We start from the raw sequence: 23903 nt of genomic DNA on the forward strand, positions 1-23903 counted from the left end.
AGGCATTGTTTCAAAGGTTCACAAAAATGCTAACAACCCTTTGCATAACATGTAATTAAGCCTTCAGGTTAGGATTTTCTAAATAAGTAGTTTTGTCTCTTTTGTAGTCTGATTCTTTCAGTTCCCTGTGATGTCTGGCAAAAATTATGTGTTTAAATTGTAATATTATATTCAGGCCTTTGTACTCTAATTTTGTTAAAGGTAATGAGTTTGAAGTCATAATTTAAAAAATTAAAATTTCATCATGTCAGTGAACAAACCCACGTGCAAGTTAAATGTCTTTAATTAATGCATCATAAACATGCAATTTAAAGTACTTTCTGAGAGAGTTTAGAGAATGCAGGCAAATTGCCAGAGAAAATTTCAGTCCCTTTATGGTAGCTTCAAGGTAATCCAGATGTGAGGTGGATCTCCTGCTTCAGAATCTCTAACGCTGTGATGTTTTTGCACAGTTTTCTCATCTCTCCAACAATAAAGATGATTTCAGTGATAAACTCTTCTTTTGCTGTTTTTCACACCGTTAGAACTACAGGAGCAAATAACTTTCTCATCTTTTGGTGCAAGGGAAACAAAGTAAAGGGATAGCCAGGCCTGCAGACTAGCTGAAGGTAGTAGGAAGGGAAGGCAAACTCTTGAGTATGCTGCAGTCTCCTCCTGTCTCTTACAGAATATTCTTATAGGGAAGGATTTTACTGACATTCTTTACTTCAGCTGACTGGATGTGGCATAGTATAAAGGACAGTACTTTGATGTGGTGGGTCTTTCCATTGCCACATCTGAAACAGCCAGAACAAGCACGTGTTGCCATTGGCATCTATACAGTCAGCCCTACTGGGCGTGACACCATCATAGACGTGGTAGCTGATGAGTGGTCTCCCATGGGAATCACAGTAGCGGAAATAATTTGTCTCCACAAAGCAAGAAAATCTGTTTCAAAGCTAAGAACAAAGGCATCATCCTGCCTCTGATGCTGAAGCATGTGTTCCTCCCAGAGCCAACAGATTTAAAGGCTGTTCCTCCTGCATCCATTTGACTTCCTAGGAGGACATGTACCAATAACTCCCAGAGGTGAAATGTGCTCTTGCTACCTCTAAATGATTTTCCCATTCATAGGTTTTGCCTGTGACAGAGAGTAATGACTTGCCCTGTAGTTATGTTTGTCAAAACCAGAACATTATTATGTCAGCTGAGCGATGAATAGCTGTACTGATGAACTCCTTAGCAGTAAAAATCCTGCTCTCGCCCATTTAACTCCAAAAAGGTTCAACCCTAGTAATAATAAATGGAAGGTTGTGGGGGAATAAATGGAAGAAATTAGGAAAAGTACAACAAAAATGTTAGTGCATGAGGAGTGCCTACCAACTATACATTTTTCCAGAGATTTGCATGAAGCAGCTTTGGTGGACTTTACACTTCCTAAATATGAAGGTAAACATTTAATCTCGGCAAAATGGATTGGGTCTAAGCAAAAATCAGTAAACATTCTTTGAGGCTGCACAATCGTGTTCTGTCTTAATGAAATTCAAAGCAAAGTTTTGTAAAGAGTAGAGTTGTGTCATTCTGTCTTTTGCTACTGGTAATTAAAAAGGTGTCTGATTTGGTAAGGAAACTGGAGAACTGCCTAACAGAATGGTGCAGGCACTTAACATTAAAGAAGATCTAACATTGTTAGGCACAAGAGTATTAGTTTGAAAACAAATTAAAGGCATCCTAGATACTCCTACAGAGGTTTAATATTTTACCTAAAGTGCTATCTGCTCTTCATTACTCTCTTCCTCAAAGCTGGCACTTAGTCACAGTCAGCTGAAATTGCATTTGGAGCGGGGCGATAACTACACAAGTACTAAAGGCAGCCATAAAGTGTCAATAAATTGCATAAGCAAGAGGCTTCAGCTGTCTGCAAGTGACACAAAGATGGATTGTCCTACGTCAGAGAGTTTCTTAGACAAAGCTTTGAACTAGATAGGAAACCGAAATTAGACTGTAATGGAGAGATTCCATTCTCAGTGGACATTCTGGTCGGGATACTAAATTAATTTACCTTGTCCAGGGTATACAGCCTCATCTGTTACATTCTAGGGCTATAATGCAGTTGTCAAGATGTACTTGTATTCTTATAACTTTGTTTTCTGTATCTTACTGGAGCATGCTGCTTATATACAAAGCATAATTCAAGCAGACTCAATAGTCTTTAGCAAAGGGAGAGTAGAATACTGGCTCGAGAGTAAAAAAGAAAACATAGAGGATCGTGGCTTTTCCCCCTGACAAATGAAAATATTGGCAATTTTTAATTTAGTTCTCTGCTTTAAATTCACCAGACACTAATGGCCTAATAGGAATGTGTAAGTAGCTTACTTGGCTTGTCTTTGTCCTTCTTAATCAGGCGGAAGTTAAATGATCTTTTTCCAGCCATAAGATATTTCTGTTTCTTCTCATGTTTTAGGAATGCCAACAGAATGTGAAATCCACTATACCTGTCTTGAAATGCCACAGTCAATTAAATGTGACAGGTCCTAGCCGCATGTATCCCCGGAGCAGCTGCAGTAGCAGTGAACTCTCCCTTTCAAGTGCTTGCAGTGAATATTCCAGTGGTTCCTCCTACACTTGGAATGATGGGAAGACGTGCAGCAAAAGGGTAATTCAAATTAACTTGCTTCATTTATTAGCTTATGATGACTTTCAGAAATGTTTTTTTCTTTTCTTTTTTCTTCCACATTTAAAACACTTGTCAAAAACCTCAGTAGGAGTTCTCTCCCTTGTATCTCCCTTCCTCTCGCTCTCTTCCCTTTTAACTCTTTTTAACAATTCCCTCATCACTCTGATTCGCTCACAGTCTCATCATTTATTCTGACATTTATTCAGTTTTTCACAATTCAAATTGTTCTTCTCCTTCTTTGTTTCAATCCTACCACTCACGTTGTTCTTCCTAAAGGTTTTAATTCCGCTGTGGCCTTCACACCAGTATGAAGTCCTATATTAAAAAAGAAGATTGCTGTTAATAGCCGTGAATGAAATGTAATGTACTGTGTGCTCCAACATTTCTTTAAGTGTGAGTAATGTGTAATATGTGAGTTTTATTTCGTTTTGACAGTCATCCGTGAGCTGGGATAAAAGAATAAGCATTGGTTCTTCACTCCCAAGCAACCTCTCTAGTCCCGCAGATGATCTGCCTCCAACTCGGATCAAGGAAAACCATATCCTAGAAGGGCTGAAGAAATTACAGAGGCAAAAAGTATTACTTGAATCACCTTCAGTAATACCGAAATGGGGCTACAAAGATTGCATGAACTCCAATGAAGGAATATATTCCCCTGGAGTTAAATGTGGCAGCCATCATGAGCAGACTCATTGTAAGCCAATGGAAATAGGAAGCATTTGCATTGAACATAACAAAACTTTCTCTTATGATTCAGATTCACATGATGATGTGGATGATGATTCTTCATTATTGCTGCAGGAAGTACCAAGCAAAGACTGCAGGATCTATTGTAACAAATTAACTCACAGTGTTTCTGACAGTCTCTTTCACTGGGATCCTAACAGGAAACATTTGCCAGAAAGAAGTTCGTATTTTAATTCAAAGGAAAGACCGGAAAAATTGACTAGTTTTGTCAGTGGATTTCTGGCAGAAGTAGAATCGTGCACCAGAACAAAGCTGCCTGATTTACAGTTAGATCAAAGCCATGCTAATACAGGCTGGAAGGACCTTAATTTTCAGCTTTCAGATACTGATGACAATGAAGTCTTGGATGAATTGCACATAGAAAGCAGTGATGAGAAAAGTCCGTCAGATTTATTAGCAACTCCTTTTTCTGAGAAGTACACAAAGAACTCTGACATGCTTATAGTCACAGAGAATTCTCAGTTTATATCTAGTGACAAAGAGGAAAGACAGACATCTGCTCACTCAGACATTAGGCCAAAGACATGTAATTTCATTAAACAACAAAAAGTCATAAAAAAGACTTCCTCTGAGGAGTGCATTACAGTAATATTTGATGCTGAGGATGGTGAGCCTATTGAATTCAGCTCACATCAAACTGGAGTTGTCACTGTAACAAGAAATGAAATATCAATCAACCAACCAGAAAGCAGGTGCAGTGCAGAATATACTGAACTTATACCTCAGGGAATAGCTAATTTGCAGACAGGAACAAGTGCTAGAGACTACACTGCTCTGGAAGGACCAGAAGACAAAAGTAAGAAACAGACTCTTGAAGATAATACAGGGAATAAAAATATGGCTGTTGCCACAACCTGCAGTGAACCCTGTGGAAGAGTAATACTGCAAAATGCCCCACGACAAAAACTAGTGAAGCCAGTGTATGATGTATCGTACAAGACCAATTCAAGCTCCGTTGTTCATGCAGGTATCAATCAAAAGCCAACCTTGACTAAAATACCCAGCAGAGGTAAATTTTCTCCACAAAAAACCAAGATGACGGGGAGTGAGGAGGCACCTTTAGCTACTTCAGTGACCCCTGCAACCCTTGAAAAATCACCTGCTCTGCCACCTGTCAAGCTTTCAAGACTCAAAAAGGCACAAAGTCCACCTCGTAATTTTAACTCAAAAGTCGACTTCCAGGTTCCAAAGCCCCCTGCCCATCCCCTGCCCAGCTCAAAGCGGCCGGGCAGAGGCAATGGGCCAAAGTATCCAAAGAGTCAGAGTCCAGCATCACCACTGTTGCCTCAGCACCTTATAGAACCTACTGACTATGGAGAACCTCCAACTAGAGACTCTAATCATGATTTAGCAACTGTAGAAGCCAGGTCGCCATCCCCACCCCTTCCTCCAGGCAGGTCAACATCCCTATTGATTCGGCCTGATTATGCTCATTCACCACCTGTAGCTGTGAAGTTAGGAGGAGCCATTCCAGGTGAAACAGCAAAAAATGTACTAAAATTATCACCGTTAAAAGGAACTGCAAACTCTGGCATCCATAATCAATCTAGTCATGATATGCAAGCAAAAAGTGTATCTTCTGGGGCCAAAATTGAGTTATCTTACCTTCAAGAAAATTCTGAAGCAATTATGCAAAATAAATGTATATCTCAGCAACCCCATAGTGCATGCCAAGGACTTTCCAAAGTTTCCACAAAGCAAGTCTGCCTGAAAAACGCTAATCAGATGGGTTTCCACAGGAACCGTGAGTTTCTGAGCACAGATTCTCAGACAGGCAGGTCCATTCCTCTGGGTCCTTCACTGGAAACAGCTTCACAAGAAGCGCATTCAGGCAAGAAGGATATTTCCAGTGACAGTGGGGTTGATCAGCCACAAAAGATGCCAAACATCCTCCCTGCAACTCCTCAATGTCATACAACAAGCGCAAGTGAGCCCTTGCTATCTCAGGTAAACAATTCTCCATTGTCAACACTGTTTCATGGTAGTGACACTGCAAATGCCACACAAAACTCTAATGAGAAAGGAGTGAAGACCCGTCTCCCTGTAGGACTGAAATTATTTGTCAAATCTCCTCAGCTTCTCCGAAAGAGCTCCACCGTCCCAGGGAAGCAGGAAAAAGATAGTATAAATGCAGCTTCCAAAAGTCATGTGAGTACAAGTAAGCACAAGCAAAATGAGTGTGTGGCCACCAAAGGTGCAATGGATGCTGAGTTAAAAGACTCTAAGTCTGATACCGAAATAAAAGATAATTTTACTCTGAGACTTAGCATGGATACAGCATCACCTCATTCGCATGAAAATGGCGGCTTGGTGGTAGACAGAGTAGATGAAATAGAAAGCAAATTAGTTAAGAGGTCTTTTTCTTCTAGCAACAAGTCACACTTGAAACCAGCTCTGGGCATGAATGGAGCGAAAGCTCGAAGTCAGAGTTTCAGTGTTCATACAGGAGAAAAGTCATCTGCCCTTGTGACAGAAGGTCTTGGAAAAGTACGGACTCAGATTATTACAAACACTTCTGACAGAGGAAATTCTCTAACAAGGCAGAACTCAGCCATGGAAGGACTTCAAATCAAGGCCATTCCTGGGTCAGCAGCAACACAAGAGACTTTTCCAAACACTTCAAAAACCACAGAAAATTCTTACTCTAGACAAGGTTCTCTTGGAAGTAATAGCAATAACCAGCATGGAAGCCCAAGCAAACTGCCATTCAGATCATCCCCAAAAGTAGACTCGTTTCGAAACACTTCAAAATATGATGGAAACAAATCATTTTCTGTGAAAGATGCACGCAGTCTCTCTGTCCAGAGTGAGAAAAGCAGTGAAAATTTAAAACACGAAGGTCTAAATAAAAGAAGTGTTTTGCCAGCAGAACTGGAGTTAGATGCATCTGCTACTGTATCTTCCAAACAGATTTCATCAGTTCATAGCTTGGGTGGAATAAAATGTCCGCATAAACTGGAAGCAATAAAACCACAGAGACAGCAGATGTCTTTAAAGTTAGCGGAAGCCTCTCATGTTACTGATGTTTTTAGTTCACCTGCTCTACAACCTACGATAGAGGAGAAGGTCATGTTGTGCATCCAAGAAAATGTCCAGAAGGGTCAGGAACAAAACAAATCTCCCAGTGTAGAGACTAAACAAAAGACTGGGCCCTCTATAGCTAGTTGGTTTGGCTTTCGAAAGAGTAAGCTGCCAGCACTGAGCAGCAGGAAACCTGATGTTCCTAAAACAAAGGTAGAAAAAAAAGAGCCAAGAGTTTCAGGATTTGGAATTAAGCAGTCAAAATTAGAGAGAAGAAAAGAAAAAAAGCAAACTGAACAACACTGCGAAGTGGAAAATGAAATTAACAGGAAAACGGACAGCAGTGACTTTTTAGATGATGCTATGGAGTTTAAAATCTTGAAGCCGTCACAAAACACATCTGGCAAGATGGGATGTGAACAAGTCAGATGTTCCACCGCAGCTCCATACTCACCAAATGACAGTTTTATGAAAGAACTTCTAAACAGGTATGGGTTGTTTTGTTGCGTGCTGTAGATTTTATGGCATCCTTAGACTCTAAGTTGAACATATGTTGCCCTCAGACTAAGAATACATTGGAATAATCACTTTGTAAACTGTCAGGACTTTAAGGTAATACAAACTTTAAGAATGAGATGATAATTATGTTACTTTGTTAACCAAAGCAAAGGTCTTTGATCTTGTAGAATGGCAAGTCAATAGAAATACAAATGTAGGCAGGTGATGTGTGAAAATAGAGGATAGTTAGGTGCATGTTTTAATGTCTTCCATTTTCACGTATTGTAAACATTTGGGAACTAATCAGGGTTAGTTACATTTCTGCCTATCATAACCTTTGGTCACAGGAAAACTTATCGATTGTTATACCGTGTTTTCACATTTGCCCCCCAGCAGTCCTAAATATAAAGTAAATCATTATATGTGCAGGACTAAATTGATATACTACCTGAAATTGCAAGTGACAGATTTGATCAAGGCTAGTTAGAAACATTTATCACTCAAAGGTCTAGAGACAGAAAGATACAGAGAGGTTACTTTAAACATTAAAGGAATGGAAAAGTGGAGTGATTGAAGAAGGGCAATGTAATTTATCAGAGGAATCACTCTCTACCTGCAGAGTTGATAAGAAAGCAGCTCAGCAGACAGAAAGTGGATCAAATAATGTTTCCTACAGGAGTGTGTCGAAGGGCAGCTCCCAGGGCTCCTCTCTTCGCAGCAACTCTATCAGCTCTCAAGGAAACCACAAGAAAAACAGCAACACAAAAGCTGATATGGAGATGCAGAATCAGACCCTGGTAAGTGCTTTAGTCCATGAAAGCATTATTACCGTCGTTTTAACTTCTGGATGTGCTCCTCCTTATTGCCAGTACAGATAAACAGTAAACAGGATAATAACTGTTTATATATGATTTTGTGTAGCTAGAGAATTGTGAATTAATACAAAAGTTGGCAGCTTGACTATAGGCCAGATTACAGAGCTAGTAGTGAAAGCCCTCCTGCTTCTTCTGGCAATTCAATTTCAGTGGAGATGTATGCACAGCAATGTTATAATCATACTGTGGTACTCTGAAATAATAGAACCATTTTCTTTTTTTCCATTTTTTCCCCTTTCTGTGAAAATTGCATGCCTGCCAGCGTTGAACATTACTCTGAGCATTATAGGAAGCATTAAGCTTAACAAGTGCAATGCTCATAGGGAAAGGGTGAAGTGTTTGACCGCATTTGGGAGTATTCGTCACTTAAGAGGGAATCTTCCATAAGCAAAAGCATACATTTGACCCATGGCTCTGTACCACAGTATATCTCCCTGTTAATGCCTCATAGCTAGTTTTCAGTACTAACTAGTGTTCCAGTACTAACTAATCCTGATTATTTAGTTTACCCAGCAAATAGGAATGGTGCAATTTAGATGAAAAATCATTTTATTTTCTGTTAGCTGCTTAATGCTGGTGCTTGAAAGGTTATATGTGTGTCTGACTTTTCTGTACCTTGAAAAGTGTATACACACTGTTTAGGATTGTAGCCTGAAGTCATGCTGAATGGGTGCACTTCCTTCAGAAGTTTTTAGTAGTAAACCATGGAATTTAGTGAGCAATTTCATGCCTAGCGAGAGCCTTTCCAACGATGCTTTAAAGTTCAAGCACAAGGAGTACAGAGATGCTCTAACTTGATCTTAATGTGATTTAACTTCTTGAGCATTCTTAACTCAGTCCTGGTAGCTGTCTTGACCATATTATTGTCACGATTTTTAGCCATAATCTCTATTTTCACCAAATATTCTGAAAACTTATGCCAAATATATATCCTGAACATGAATTTGAGGCTGTTATTTTTGTTGTGATAAAGCCAGATTGTGGGAGTACAACACATGCAGCTATTTCACCTGGGAGAATTTGGAATAAAAAATGTTTGGGATGTGTTTCAAGGATAAAAGAAGTTTCAGAGGGCTTCTTAACAGGAAGTGGAACAACTCTGCTGTTGTTTAGGATGTTTAAGGTTAAGGTATCAGCTTCAGGCAAGTGGTTTTTTATTTAATGCAAACGTCTTCCTTAAGAGTGTCCACAAGGTCATTTTGTAGAACTTATGGGGAACATGCAGAGAATGAATGTTTTGGAAAACTTTTCCTCCCTGACTATTGTGGTATCGTCTCTTCTTTGAAAATGTAGATGTCTCCTGCATTATAAAACCACAAATTATAAGCATATCTAAGGCTGTCCTTGTAGTGTCACTGAAAGGAAAGAGAGAGAATGAAAGTGTGGAAATGCGCAATATGCAGGAAATTCAATCCAACTGATCTAGAACGTTGATAGCAAAGCAGAGCCCCTTATCAGAGCCACTCAGTTTAACTATGCCCCATTTAATATGGTCCTGACAGCTTAGGGTATATCTTCAATGTACAGAAGTATGAAAAACTCTGTACATTGCTTCTACAATTTTGTTCTTATTATTTTCTAATGCTGCAATAATTTGCTGTGCTTTTTGTCTGTCAGTTTGTGAAATCTTTCTAAATGAAGCAATAATAGTCCTAAATTAGACACTTCATTTTATTAGGGAACTACAAAGATTGTTCTTAATGTACATAGATAATGAAGAAATCCTCATTATTCCACTTAGCTTTAACGGACTTACTAGTCACATGGAAAAGGCAGTACCTGTGCTATACCATTCACTCTTTTGTTCCCTTGGAATGAAAGCATTTTTTGTATTGTTTTTTGGGGTTGAGTTACATTATGTGCTTCATCTTTGTCTCATGTTTTGGTTTCATGTCATTCAATTCCTGAAAGAAATATCTCTTGCTAAAAGGCTGAAAACATCTACAGTAAAGAGAATAAAAAGTAAAGAGAATAAAAAGATGCTTACTGTTCTTACTGCTAACTTAAGGAAGAGATGCACCATAAGACTCTACAGTATGTGAGATTTCATCTGGCCCTCCAAGCTCTTGCAAGGAAAACAATAGAAATCTGTAAATTCAAAGTTCACGCATCTTATTACCATCATTTTCAGTTACTGGTTGGTGTCTGCTACCTTTGAAGCAGATTGCAGAGGACTGGGAGATAGCTGTGACTGAAAACAGTCGCATGTGGCAGAATGGCCTCTTGTGCATTTTGTTGCTTGTAAAAAGACCAAATGAATGCTTTTGGAGAAAACAGCGTGAATCTTTTGAAAAGCCCTAAACTGAGAGGAGGTTTTTTTTAATTCATTCAGTGCAGAAACTGCAGATCATGTATATACTTCCTTAAATCTTGGCCATAACATTTTTAACTCTAATTTTATAGAGGATTTTTTGTTGTTGTTGTTGGTTTCTCTTTTTTCCTTTAAAGCCCATTTTATTTTGACAATTAAATTTCTTCTCTTATGATGCACCAGGTAAAGCCTTGGGGCACTATTATGCCATAACATATGCACCAGTTACCTCTGATTTCTGTTCATACAAGGAACGCTACTGCTTGACTGCCACTGAATTTATGGAAAAAGCGATATCCCACCAATGGCAGTCGTGTGCATTCACCTTCAAAGGGATTCGCTTCCCGTTAGTGTTCATCAAAAAAGCACTTTGCTCTAAAGGCCAGCCAACAGAAATACATAATCCTTTAGCTCACACCAAGGATATTCCACATTCTCCGATACTTTTTCATGTCCTTGGCTAAAGCTTAAGGTGAGATACAATCATTTTTGTGCTGCACTGCTTCATTTCATCTTTGTGATTTTATTACAGCCCCTTGTAATTTAGAAAAGCCCTGGGCTTTGCTTTGTGGAGTGGAAGTGTGGCACCAAAATCAAGACACTAGTTTTGGATAGCAGGGCCTGTCTGTAATTCAGTGTGTTTGGGGAACATCCAGAAATCCATCTAATATTCTGAAATGTCACATCAGTAGCAAGCCACAGAATGCCATACGGTCTGCACATGTGAGAAATTGTTTTATCCATAATTTGATGTAAGATGAGCACATACTCTGCTCTTCATTTTCCATAGCCTAAAGAGCCTCTTCTCTGAAGAAATCAAATATCTGGGATTAAGAGATTATAAATGCACTTTTATAGATGGAGGATTTTCCACATCTTACTGAGGCTTGTCACCAGGGGTCAATAGGGCTACTTCTGTAAGCCAGAAAAGTACGCACAACGATCAAAGATATGCCATGCAAATTATGATAAATTCTACTGTTTTAGATTACAGTATCTATTTAATGTTATAAGGAATTTGCCATAAGTGGAGTAAAACTGCAAATAGTGATTAGCAAACGCTTTAAGATTTCTGAGATCTTGGCAGCATTTTTTTTCCGCAGTGCTGGCTTTCCTCTTCCCTGCAGCCTGCAAGTATCTTCATTGCTGTTTGATTTACAGACCACAGCAGAAAAATATGTCCCTGGATCTGAATTATGTCCACTGATGGCATGTAATATAAGGGGCTTTCACTCTATTGTATGAAGATACCTTATACATATATATATATAGATATATATATATATATATATAGGAGTGCAGAGGAACAAAACAAACAAGGGGGTTTGAATATCATGGAATCTTTTCAATTGGAAGGGATCTTTAAAGGTCATCTGGTGCAACTCCCCTGCAACTAGCAGGGCCATCTACAGCTCAGTCAGGTTGCTCAGATCGTGGTCCAGCCTGACCTTGAATGCTTCCAAGGACAGGGCTTCCACCACCTCTGTGGGCAACCTGTGCCAGTGCCTCACCACCCTTATTGTAAAGAAAAAAAACTTCTTCCTTTTGTCCAATTTATATATCCCTCACTTTTAGTTTGAGACCATTATCTTTTGTCCTATCGCAGCAAACACTGCTAAGAGTTAAGAGTTGTCCCCTTCTTATAGTCCTCCTCACCCCACCCTTTTAGATATTGAAATGCCACTATCAAGTCTCCTCATATCCTTCTCTTCTCCAGTATTTACAGCCCCAGCCCTCTCAGCCTGTCCTTATATGTATTCCATCCCTTGGATCATTTGTGTATGTCCGTTCTGGATGCACTCTAACAGGTCCACAATCTCTCCTGTGTTGAGAACACCACATCTGGACATAGTATTACAGGTGCAGTCTCCCCAACACAGAGTAAAGGGGCAGATCACTTCCCTCCACCTGATCATGTACTTTTAAGATTTGAAGTTTGACTTAAGAGCTCTTAGTGTGCACTGCATTCTTCATTCAAGTTATTTCTTTGTTTAGCAATTAAAATGGTTTTAAACACATGTGGAAACAGAAGTGACAAAGTTAAATGATTGGAAACTAAACTAGAGAGTTTTTACATCACATAAGTTTGCTTTCTTTCTTTTTGCATAGAGTCTGAAACATGGTATTTCTGTAGAAAACCAAGTACAAGAGTGGCAGTCCTGAGTGTAATTCTTTATTAGGGGGAAAAAAAGAAATAAAGCAGAATAAGACTTCTAGAAGAATTTTGTTTTCCAAGGGTGCTTTTTGTTGCATGTTGTGACTTTAATGGAGTTAAAATCATCTTCTGATATTGATAATAGACTGGGATAGGCTGTATGCTGAAGTGCACGAGTTACCCTGCAACTATACTTTGGTTTATTTCTGAAAATATCTGTGGTTATCGTGAAGCAACATAAACAGAGTCACAAATGTTCCTCACTTTTGTACAGGCTAACGTAGTCACAGAAAACCTGCAAGAAGAAGAGGAGGAGACCATGACAAGGACTACATGTCAGAGTCATGTGATAGGTACAGCATTATTTTTTACACTGAATTTTATTGCTGTCTCAGTTCCTGGGAAAAATAAATATATAAATGTGTAATTCTCCTTATTTATTTGTTTGCCCACATAATGTCAGTTTTAGCATTCATTGTCTCTGATTTTAGCAGTTGGATTCCACTGACTATGTAAAAGATGAGTATGTATGTACTATTATCAACAGTGGATCAAAGCAGTGCTTAGTAGAAGGACTTTAAGAGTCTGGCTATGAAATACCATTTCAGTCTCCAAAACTAGTGGGTTACATATAGTGGCCTAACTCAAAGGTTGTTGTGCATGATGCTTTCAGTGGGAATAATACTGATGTACCGTAACCCCGCAGTCTATCCTTGAATGAGTAGAGTTCAGAGTAAAGTTCCAAACAGCAGAATAATTACTGTGATAAACTATCCCATATGAGTAGCAAACCAGGTGTCTGTTCAGCAGACCTTGAAGTTGTTATTGAAAATGAGCTGTCTTTGCCATGTGCTTTTCAGGAGGGTGGCACCATCAGCCCTTTTTTGTGATTGACACACACTAATTTTTAACCACAGGTGAACTTTCAGCTCTTCTTAAAATATCTAATAGGCAGTGGAGGACAAAGCTGCATTTTTTTTTTGAGATCTGTATTAGAGCAGTATGTCATCACTGTAAGGAACTGATAGTGAATAAAAGAAAAATCTCCCTTAGCAAGTTCCCTTTGTTGGCTGACTGTAGCTGTAGTTAAAATTTGATTCAGTGTTTTCCGGACACTGTGAGTGATTGTATTAGCCAGAAGCTCTTTCTTTTCACTAATGCTGTCAACCCAGCAAGTTAGGCTGAACCAGAGGTATTGTGTTGAAACACGTTTTCCTTTGGGGTAACATTTGCATGCCTTATTGACTTGTACAACCTTTTCAATCCTGATATCAACCAAATGAAATCTGTCCTCTTTGCAGCAGAGATCTCAGAATTCTTTGAAACCTTGCCATACCTTGGCTCTGTTGCAGGAGCTAAATAGCAAGAACTTTAATAAGGCAGTATAAGACTATGATAGGATTCTGCAACTGGATAGTTTCAAGTCCTGAGAAGAGAAATGTTTGTTCCTCACTCTGTGAATTAAAGCCTTTCTTTCTGTTACCAGAGATTGCCCAAACAAGAATCACCCAAGATCGTTCCAAATTATTTTGCCCTCATTCCTGAACCCAAAGTTCTAAAAACCTTTTCTCTGAATTGATGTGAAATATTTGGTTTTATTTTTTAAATCCAGTTTAATCAAGAAAACAAAGCTATTTGCAGAGCCTTGTCCTGAAAAGATTTCATTGCTTCCTTGGCATTTGTCTGTGTAATTGGTTACTGTTAGTGAGACCTATTCACCATATATTTTCATGTATTAGTCAGTGGGTCCTCATGTAGTGTTTATATTTTCCTCATCCCTCATGCACCCAGTCTGGGTCTCTGACAGGTTGTAGCGGTTGTGGAGCAGGGTGGCTTCTGTTGTGCCTTGAGTTCATGAGGCCTTCAGTTAGATGGGAGAGGTCATCACTGTGAATATAACCTTGTGTGCATCGAAGCACCTTCTTTCTTAGCCAAAAGACATTTTCCTTTGCCATTTCTCAGGACTGCTGATGAGGATAGAGTGACAGATAAGACCATGGCCCAGATCTATACAAGTCCACAGTCTGTGGCACTGCAGTAGCCAGGCACTTATCCTTGTTTTGCTTTTTTAAAGCATCTGGATTAACTCAAAAGATTTGCTGTGAGGATCTGCTTGTTGATGTTAAGAAACTGATGATGAGAGTCATTACGTGCAATAGGTTGTATTGGCATAGTACAAATAATAGAAGTCTGAGCAAATTTGTTGGCACAAGCGCACAGAGTCAAGTCATTACTTCACCAGGACAAGGGCAAGGCAAGGAAATTAAAATCATGGATCTAACTGCACTTCCCTAAATCAGTATCTTACTGTGTTTTATGCCCCTCTCATCAGGCTGTGTTTCATACTGTACTGGAGTTCTGCTGCTGTATATTCACATTGCTCTTTATGGACAGCAAACTTTCCTAGGTCTGGTTCAGATTCTTTTAACAAAATCCTTTCTAGACATTCTGACAGCACAGAGCTCTACACACCTAAGAAGTTTCTTGGGCTGGGAGAATTACGTGAGATGTGACAGAAACAAATTCACCTTCCTGTGTTACAAACTATGAGGGATGCTCCAAAAGTAATGCCTTCTATTTTATTGTACTTTTTCATGGAACAGTTTCACAGTAATTGAGGTTCTTGTGGAACAGGAATATCTTTGAAATCTTGATAGTTGCAGTGGGTAGTAAATCAGTTATTTACTGGTCTGCATTTCTCACCATCATAAACGGTCATTTTAAGAAACCAAGCTTTGGTTTTGTAGCTGCACTTTAATGACTTTGTTCTGCTGGTTTTGTTCTAAAATGTGTGGAGCTGAATATATGGCTGATGTAGAAAGGCTATGATTAAGCAGGGAAGATACTCGTTGGTAAAGGAATAATAGAAAAGGGAAGTGTTGTTGTAGGTGCCAGTGGAAAATTCTTAAATCAATAGCACTGCTGCCCAGTTGGCTGATGAACAAGATGTACGTAACTGAGTAATCTTCAGAGTTCTTACTGTGTAAGACATTGCTTGTTCATCACTTCCCAATAGAGATACTCTGCATGAATTCCCAGTTGCTAGGTTTTTAGTTTATTGTCATTTGTTGATCCAAACAAATTTACATACCTTGCTGGCTCTTTGGTTTTGCTGCATTGAAAGTGTATAAGCATGTGTAGTAATATAAAATTCTTCATCTGGAATACCTGTATTTCAGGAAGACATCATCATTTCCACATGAAGCAGTCATTTATATTGTTATATTCTGCTTAAGCACACGTGTAGAACGTATATAAACTTTTTAAAAGATAATTGAGTGACACCATGGATGTTCTTGTCAGTGAGGATGCCAAATGTGGCACTGGCAGCTCTTCTCACAAACAAGAGATCTGAAAATCCAGGAGTATTGTATCCTCAGAGCTCTTTCTTCATGCTTTTCACAATAAAGTAGTTGAGTTTTAAAAGAGTGGTGAAGGGGGAAATGTTAAAGTACCTAATAAGAGAAAGGATGTGATAAAAAGGTTGGCTTTCCCTTTCTGCCATGAGAGACTCCTCAGCTCAGACAGGTGCAGCAGGGTCTCAAGACATTCATATAAATAAAATTCCTTTATTGAATACAGTGCTTGAATGTGTCAAGCTCCTGACAGTATTGCTCTAATGTAAACATTAAAAAGCCTTCCTTTTACAAAGGAAGAGAATTCTGTTTCCCCCAGCGGAATAGAATATTCATTGTTTACATCCAGTCTTGAATTTTCCCATTGTCACACTAGCCAAAAATATTACAAGACAGTTACAAATGACATCTTTACACAGACAGGTTAATAATTGGACATCTTGGGAAGGAAAAGGCATTAGTCAAAGTTTACTGTTTCACTCCTGAAAAAGTGTGATTCTATTCATTATGATGTATTGAGAGATTTGAAAAACAGCTCTGAGGGAAAAAAACACAGAAAATCACAGCGCAAGAAAACAAGTTATAATTATTGAAGAATTCATTCTTATGGACAAAGTAAACTGTGCTATACAGTCATAGTTACACCGAAGACATTATGTCTAAAGTAAAGGCAATGTGGGATCGTAGACTGGCTTAGGTTGGAAGGGACCTCAGAGCCCACCAGTCCCAACCCCTGCTGTGAGCTGGTTGCCATTCACTGGCTCAGGCTGCCCAGGACCCCACACAGCCTGGCCTGGAGTACCTCCAGGAATGGGCATCAAGAGCTTCTCTGGGTAACACATTCCTGCACCTTACGATACTCACAGTGAAGGTTTTCTTCCTTATGGGTAAACTAAACCTACCCTAGGCTGTCATTTTATTCTCAGTAGTCTCTAAATGAATCAAAGAAGCTATTTTGGTCTAAAGCACTGGAGTTCAGGGATGTGTAAGCATGGCCAGTCTATCTGGAGGAGTTGTTCTACTGAACTGGAAAATTTGGCTTCAGAATGTTATATGTATATGCCACTGGATGAACTAAAGAGCCAGTTTCAGTTTTTAATGACAGACTGTTAAGCTTTGACTTCAGGGAGAGCACTGGAGGCAGGTTTAGTCCTCTAGGCACTTGGAATTTCATTACTAGTACAGATAAATTGAAATGATGATAATTCTGAATAGATCTGGAGTTTGTATTAGCATTGTACATACTATACTTGATAATGCAAGAATTAAGAACAGTAATCCAAAGTGTATCTGACTGTTGGTTCTGTCTGGTCCACTATAAGTACAAGTACACAACCTACAAAAGTTGTATGGGGAGTTAATTCCCTGGCAGGAGTTAGAATCCACCATAGAAATAGTTGCAGTCCTTGGGAAGAAATTATCTGTCTGTGGCATTGACCCATACTGTTTGTTTCAAGTATTTCAGATGAAATTCAGAGACAGGTAAAGATTATGAAGGTAAGTGTAGGCAGAATTTGTCAGACTTCGAAGGAAGACTTGAGTCTAATTTCTGTTAAATTTTCATTGGAGGTCCAGGTCACTTGCTTAAAATTGATTCAACCAGCATTAAATGGGAACCTTGTAGATACTGTCATTTTTATAATATAGAGAAAAAGCCTGCAGATTCTTAAAAAGGTTTTGGAAGGTCTCAAGTTGGATGGAGGGTTGGGCATCCGCATTACCAAAGCAACATTAAAAGTGCATTGTAGACTTTGCTGCATTGTGCTGGAACAAAAACACACACTGAGGTCAGGGAATTCTTTTGTAGTTCCGCTGTAGCCCAGTGCTCACTTCCATTAAAGTTCTCGATAATCATCTGCCTTATAGGAGACTTTGTCATCTTTCTTTCTGCTTTACAAGAACAACCTTGCAGAAGGGTTTTGCAGTTTAATTTAGAGGCAATCTGGTCAGAAAAATAAAAAAAAAAAAAGGAAAGTCTGTCTTTTAAGCAACACTTTAAAGATCTTTTTTTTCTTCTTCTTCTTTAGACTGTTTAGTTAAATTCCATGGATTCCTAATGTTCCAGAGGGGAACATTCGTTGGTTGGTGGTGATATTTTGCATGTTGCATTGTATTTTAAAGTCCACCACTTTAAGCTTTCTATGCAGGAAAGAAAAATGATTCAACTATGTTTTCAATAGAAAACAGGAATGTCCTTGGCAGCAAGTTTTATAGAGAAGTTGCAAGAAACTTGATAGCAATTTTGAAGATATAATGGTAACAACACAGGACATATAAAGTGTTGTAGATGGGAGCGGGTTCTACTTAAAATGAAATGTCAGCATTATAATTATTTGTATCAAGCTATGAAAATACTGAAGACAACAACCATATCTGTGTATCCACTTCCTAAACAGATTTTTCTGTAGGGAAAAGAATCTGTGTTCATTGTAGTACCTCAAGTGAATTCATTCATCTCTGACTCCTCTTTTCTTTCTGATTTTTCCGTATGCTTTTCCAGCAAATATATTCATTCACTGCCAAGGCATTATTTTTCATTTTTTCCCTCATGCCTGTTCTCTGCACTGTTTAGAACAAGCAGTCACTCTAAACCTTTGTGTAGTGTCCCAGTATTGCTGATTATCCAGCTTCCCATGAATCTAAACCATGATATAGAAGCCTGCCTTTTTACTGTCACACTGATACCATATGTAGTTAACAAGTCCTTACTCATATCATCTGCCTTTTTTCTCTTGGATAGGCCTAGGTTTCCTTCTAAAATCTAGATCTGACGTGCAGGGGAACTGAAAAAGTAAGTTTCAGATTTTATTTCCAAATGTGCCATTTGCTTTACATACATGCTGAATTATATAAATTATTTGTTGATCTGTTCCACAGCTTGCTGTTTGTGTTTTTAGTAAGCTTGTGCTAAGCTTCTAATAGGAGAACTAGAAAGACTAGACAGTCCCCTCTGCCAAGGAAAAGACTTGGTTTCATCCACCATTTTGTAGTCTATGTAAGCTTTGGTTATTTTTACTGTAGTACTAAGTAAATAATTACTTAATTCATGTTTTCTCATCTCAGGGAATGGAAATAGATGTGAAGGAAGCAAGCTTGATTAATGTGGTAAATACATTAAGCCTGACATGCATCATCCTAAAACATGTCCATTAAGCCTGACATATTTGAGCAAACTCATTCACATTAAAGAACCCTCAAAACCTGGAGGCAGATTAGGTGAGGTCTGTAATGAATTACTGAGATAAATGTAACGGAATAAGTGACAGAGGAAAGATGGTGAACAAATTGATCTGCATTACAGCCTTTGCATTCAGTAAAGAGAGGTGATCCACATCACGGTGGAGAGGCAAACGGATAATCCAGAAGTTGTTTAAATGTCAGGCAAATCCTTGAATGCCTCTAATGCATTTAATGAAGAAGAACGTTCAACTGATAAAATGTCTTTTGACCGCAAAAGAAATCTCTCTTGTCATGAAGCCTCAATGCCTGAGAAAACAACTTACCGCTGTCAGTGTTAATTCCTTTCATCAGGCCATTGTTAGAAGTTGAGAAGAACCATTTAGCAATCATCACTGATACAGGACTTGATTCATTCATTTTCACATGATCAGATCAAGTAAAAATGTTTGTTTTATCTTCTCCATCATCACCCAGTAAAGCTGTGGAATATCTAGAAGTGTCTACAAGTGAGTGTGAGGTTACTGTCCATAAAAGCCCCAAAACAAAACCAGCTATCAGAGAATAATTTTCCAGTGTAAGTCTGTTACTTGGAATCTACATACTGAAAAATGTTGTGGTTTGACACAAGTGGTGATAAGGTATTGGATTTCTCATGAATCCCATAGGCATGAGCAGTGGTGTAAGAATATGTGCATTTATTTGTACTTCGATAACTAAGCTATTTTCTAAAGCCCAATCTGCATTTGAAGCCTGAGAGGCAGCTATTAAATCCACAGTGAGCTGAAGTAGCTGAAATAAGACATCATTAAGGGGAAACCTTGTTTAATAGCCACTAAGCTCTGCAAGAACAACTAGAGCAACTACTTTGTGTGTAGCAACATACCCCTAGAAGAACATTGGTTGGAAGGGCCCTAGAGGTCTCTAGTCCAGCCTCTTTCTGCTCAGGGATGTCATCGGTTTGGCTCTGAGTATCTTCAGATTTGTGGTTCTAAATCTGTCCATGGCCAATGCACCATTTCTTTGGGAGGTTTTACACAATATTTAGCAGTCCTATGTTCTTATGCTGCAGTATTCTTGTTAATGTGGAGTGGTCATGCTGTTGGGTGGCCTTTCATGTCAGGCAGAGAAGCATTCTGCAGTGCCTCGTTTCCTAGCCCAGGGCTTGTTCGTTGGAAGCAAGTCATATGCTTGTGCATAGATCTGATTAAATATCCTCTCCTGAGCTGCTTCTGGACATTTATTAGTGTGTGGTCTTTGAGCAAGGTTACAGAATGTGAACAGGCTAATCTGCAGACTGAAACAGCATTATGCTGTTCTGATCCCATAGGAATGGGACAAATGTTGTCTGCTGTACTTCACTCTTCTGGCATTTAGAGGGATTGGTTTTGAAATGATGGTCTGAAGGAGTCTATGATAATAGATTGAAACTTTCTGTGTATTTTTTAATTGCTATTTATGTAGCTTGAAGATGATGGAGAGCCTTTCCAATACGTATCAATAATAAGAAGCTAACATCCTTTAGTGTCTTCTAATTTTTGTCAGCTTACCTTCTTCACAGCCTGGCAAAGACAGATTGTTTCTTTGTACTTTAACAGGTAGCACACACAGCACTTGTCTAATTGCCAGTTGTTCTGCAGTGCTGCTGCAGCCCACTGTCTAGCTTGTCTTCCTTCTGAGGAGTATTCATATTTTGAATCAACAATTTCTTATTAGCCACAATGATTTTCTGCTAATTTCATTCTTTTGTCATTACAGTTATTCACCCAGGAGTGCTATATTTTGTCACAAGAATGAGTAGAAGTGTGGCTCTTTGTGTATTGAATATAGGATGCAATCTATTATTCAAGATACTGAGAATCTGCTGCTCTCATTCAGACAATTAAAAAGAATGCTCAGATTCTTCAGCTCTGAAGTTAATGTTGCTCTGTTGATTTTCACTGTTTACAGTCTGCCCCGACTCATATTTGTTTTTGTCACTCAAATCAGGACTGTACCTGATTATTGTGCTTAGTACACATTGCTGGTACGCTGATATTCTCTATGCTGCTTTGAGGCCCTCTGTTTGAAATGTTTCTGTTTTACATAATTTTTGCTTCTGGCTAGGGCTGTCGGCAGCCATGTGCGTATGGAGCTTCACTCATGCATTTCCTATTCACTCTAATTCGTATACCTGAAATACAACAAAGCAAACAGAAAAGCATTTTGTGTGAGTTTGTGTTCAGTTACTTTAAAAGTTTGTTTCGAATGGACTCATACAGACTCAGTGGGCCTGTTCTGAAAACGCAGTTAGGAGGATTTCTGTGAAAAATGTGTCAGCATATGTCTATCTAAATTTGCTCTGGGGATGGGATACCAGTTCCTGATTTGATGCTATCTTTTCCATTTTTGTGGAGTGCAGGAAGCTTTGATTTGAACCTTAATTCAGAGGCCTGAGCTGTTGACATTCGATTTGCCAACATGGCATATCATAAAAAAAAAAGGCTTTTCAGAAAGGATCAATCATGATAGAGATGCAGTGTGGTGTTGGTTTTTTTTCCCTCCAAATAAATGGAGTTCCTGAAGAAAAATTCTGTTCATTCTGGCTTTAAGTCATATGGTTTCTCACTGGCTCCTGCCTCCATGCAGCTGCTTTAACTGTGATTCAGCTATTTTGGAAGAGCTGTACTTGAGTATTGAAGGTAGAAATTGTAGCTTACCTAAAAGTCACTCAAAGCTCTCCGTGTTGTTAATGGGTTTTCACATCATTAATTAAGAAATAAAATCAGTCTGTTTCAGGTTTGCAGGTATATATCTGAGTGTTTATTGCCGGTTCCCTTAAGTAAAGCCATCTGTAGGGCAGAAATAGAAAAAAAAATTATTTAAAGCCCCATTTAATATCAACATGGCTTCAATTTCAGCCTTGTTTTCTACTAATAAACAAAAAGCAGTTGCTTCTAAAATAAACAAAATAAATATCATATGTTCTCCTTTGCATTTGCAAAACCCAGGGCTTCCTGGGCACTTATTAATTAGTCTGTATTTACCAGAGAGAGCACTTATGGCAAAGCACTGTCACTAGCCCTGTGTGTTGGGAGCAGAAAATCAAAGAAAGTGCTTCAAGGTGAGTGAAACTGAGATCCAGTTTATAAGAGCTATTTAAGAGCAGGCAAATTGGTGATTCCACCCCTTTGTCCTAAAGGGCTTCAAAACACAGACCATCAGTGGAACAGCCGAATAATACCAGCAGCAAATGCACTCTTGGGCACTGTGTGCAGCCCGTTTATCTGGGATGCTAAGTGTGACCTCAACTCTTTTGTAACTGTGGACTAATGGAGTTGTTCCCAAACTAAAGCCAGCTTAGCTACCTCTGATAGTAATAGCAAAAATAATGATCGTAACGCTTCCTGGAAGTCTTTGGCAGCTTCGTTTCTGAGCAGCTTCCAAAATAGCTAGTGGCTGAATCGATTTGGGGTATTCCTACACAAGCATTGTTCATTGAAGCAATTGCAGGGTGGTTATACACTGGTTGCAAAAGTCCTAGGACCTTTATTCTTATGGTATCATTCTTTAACAGGGAGGTGTTATTAGCTCTCAGTATTAATACAGAGAACTGAAGCATAAAGAGGGAAAGAGATAGGCCTGTTGTTACATAAAGAAGGCATGGCTGAGGCAGCCCACAGTCAGTGCCTAGGTAAATTAGGAACTCTACTTTTTAGGTTCTGCTATTTTGTACGTACAATAGGATGGGTCTCTTACTAGACACCAAGAAATGAAGGAGAGCATCCATCCATGCCTTGAATGAGCAGTCCCCAATAAGATGTTCCTTAGACAGTGTGCAATTACTTGTTTCCAACCTTTGCGTTTCAAGGTACTGAGGAAAAAAAGTTAATGGAGAAGCCACATTTCTGCCGTTCTGCAGACCCATTGCTTATCTTGGATTCACTCCTTGCATCAGATGAGGACTTTTCTTACTTGCTCATCTATCAGGATTTCTTAAAGATATTTGCAAATTTATAAGGTCGATTGGCAAGTACAGATTTAAAATCAAAGAGACATACAGCAATAAAGGAAGCAGGATGGCTTCCCAAAATATTTCTAGGCTGGCCTCATTGGCCACCAGGTTGCAACTGGGCTCCAGTGAATTACCTTTTACACAGAGCTTAAAGTTGCTTTTCACATGAACGAGAAGTTGGATTACTTGTATTCTAAAGATTCCAAAGTCCTTTCTAAAGGACTAAAATCGTATCTGTTTCTAATGTCTTGTCTACTGTGAAAAGTGAAAAGATTTTTAGGAAGTACCAGTATAGTACAGAGAGATTATTCCAGCAGTCATTTTAGGACATCCCCAGGTGGAAAATGCATGTAGGCCTGTGTATTTAATAGACTCTGACAGATGTGGAATACAAAATTTCAAGCATTATCCAGGTTTTTTTCCAGTTCATTTATTCTCTGTAACAACCCTGTTGCTTGCCACCAGTCTTTCCAAGTATGCAAGGAAGGGATCTGAATGCTGGAGGGAGATTGGAAGTGTTTCTTGCAAAAATTAAAAACTGAAAAATCCATAGGAAACTGTCAGAATGGAGAACAGGGTTATTGGCAGGATTATTGGTCAGCTAAGTTTTGACTTACTTTAGGGGGGATGTTGAATTGAAATAGGGCAACAGTTACATATTTCAAGTTAGGAAATGCATTTCGAAGGTTGTGGTCAACTGTGAAGACAACTGTCAAACTGCTGGACAAATGACATATTGAAGTTAGCAATTTCTGCAGAAAAAGATAAAAAAAGTTTGGCTAGGAAGAAGCAGAAGAAGAAATACTGAACAAGTTGGTAAAGTCTGTATTTTTGTGGTTTTTTCTCATTACTTTTATTATAAATATGTGTAAACTCTAATCCCAGATTTAAGCAGATATTAATTTTCGTTCAGGTTCAGTTGCAGACTCATCATTTAAAAACACACTGCACAGACCTCCTCCCATTAACTGTTCCTTAGTGTGTATTATTCTGTTTCACCAATGCAGTGCCTATGGGAATATCAGGGCTGTGGTATTTTTTACCTAGGGTAGTCTTAGAGGGATTTTCAGTTTTACTTACTGGTTATGCTTCATATCCAGATAGAAAACATTA

At 38.8% G+C, this 23903-nt stretch overlaps 1 protein-coding gene across 2 annotated transcripts in view; it reads left to right on the top strand.

Moving 5' to 3' along the window:
• The window catches only part of NCKAP5 (NCK associated protein 5), a 356004-nt gene that overhangs the window by 297546 nt on the left and 34555 nt on the right, over positions 1-23903 (top strand). For both annotated transcript variants that reach the window (XM_072341540.1, XM_072341542.1), the window contains 4 exons: positions 2444-2635; positions 3092-6912; positions 7542-7719; positions 12538-12616. In XM_072341540.1, coding sequence (XP_072197641.1) covers positions 2444-2635; positions 3092-6912; positions 7542-7719; positions 12538-12616 — 4270 coding nt within the window. The remainder of the gene's footprint in view (positions 1-2443; positions 2636-3091; positions 6913-7541; positions 7720-12537; positions 12617-23903) is intronic.

This window comes from Excalfactoria chinensis, chromosome 7, assembly GCF_039878825.1.
Source record: "Excalfactoria chinensis isolate bCotChi1 chromosome 7, bCotChi1.hap2, whole genome shotgun sequence".
Taxonomy (NCBI): domain Eukaryota; kingdom Metazoa; phylum Chordata; class Aves; order Galliformes; family Phasianidae; genus Excalfactoria; species Excalfactoria chinensis.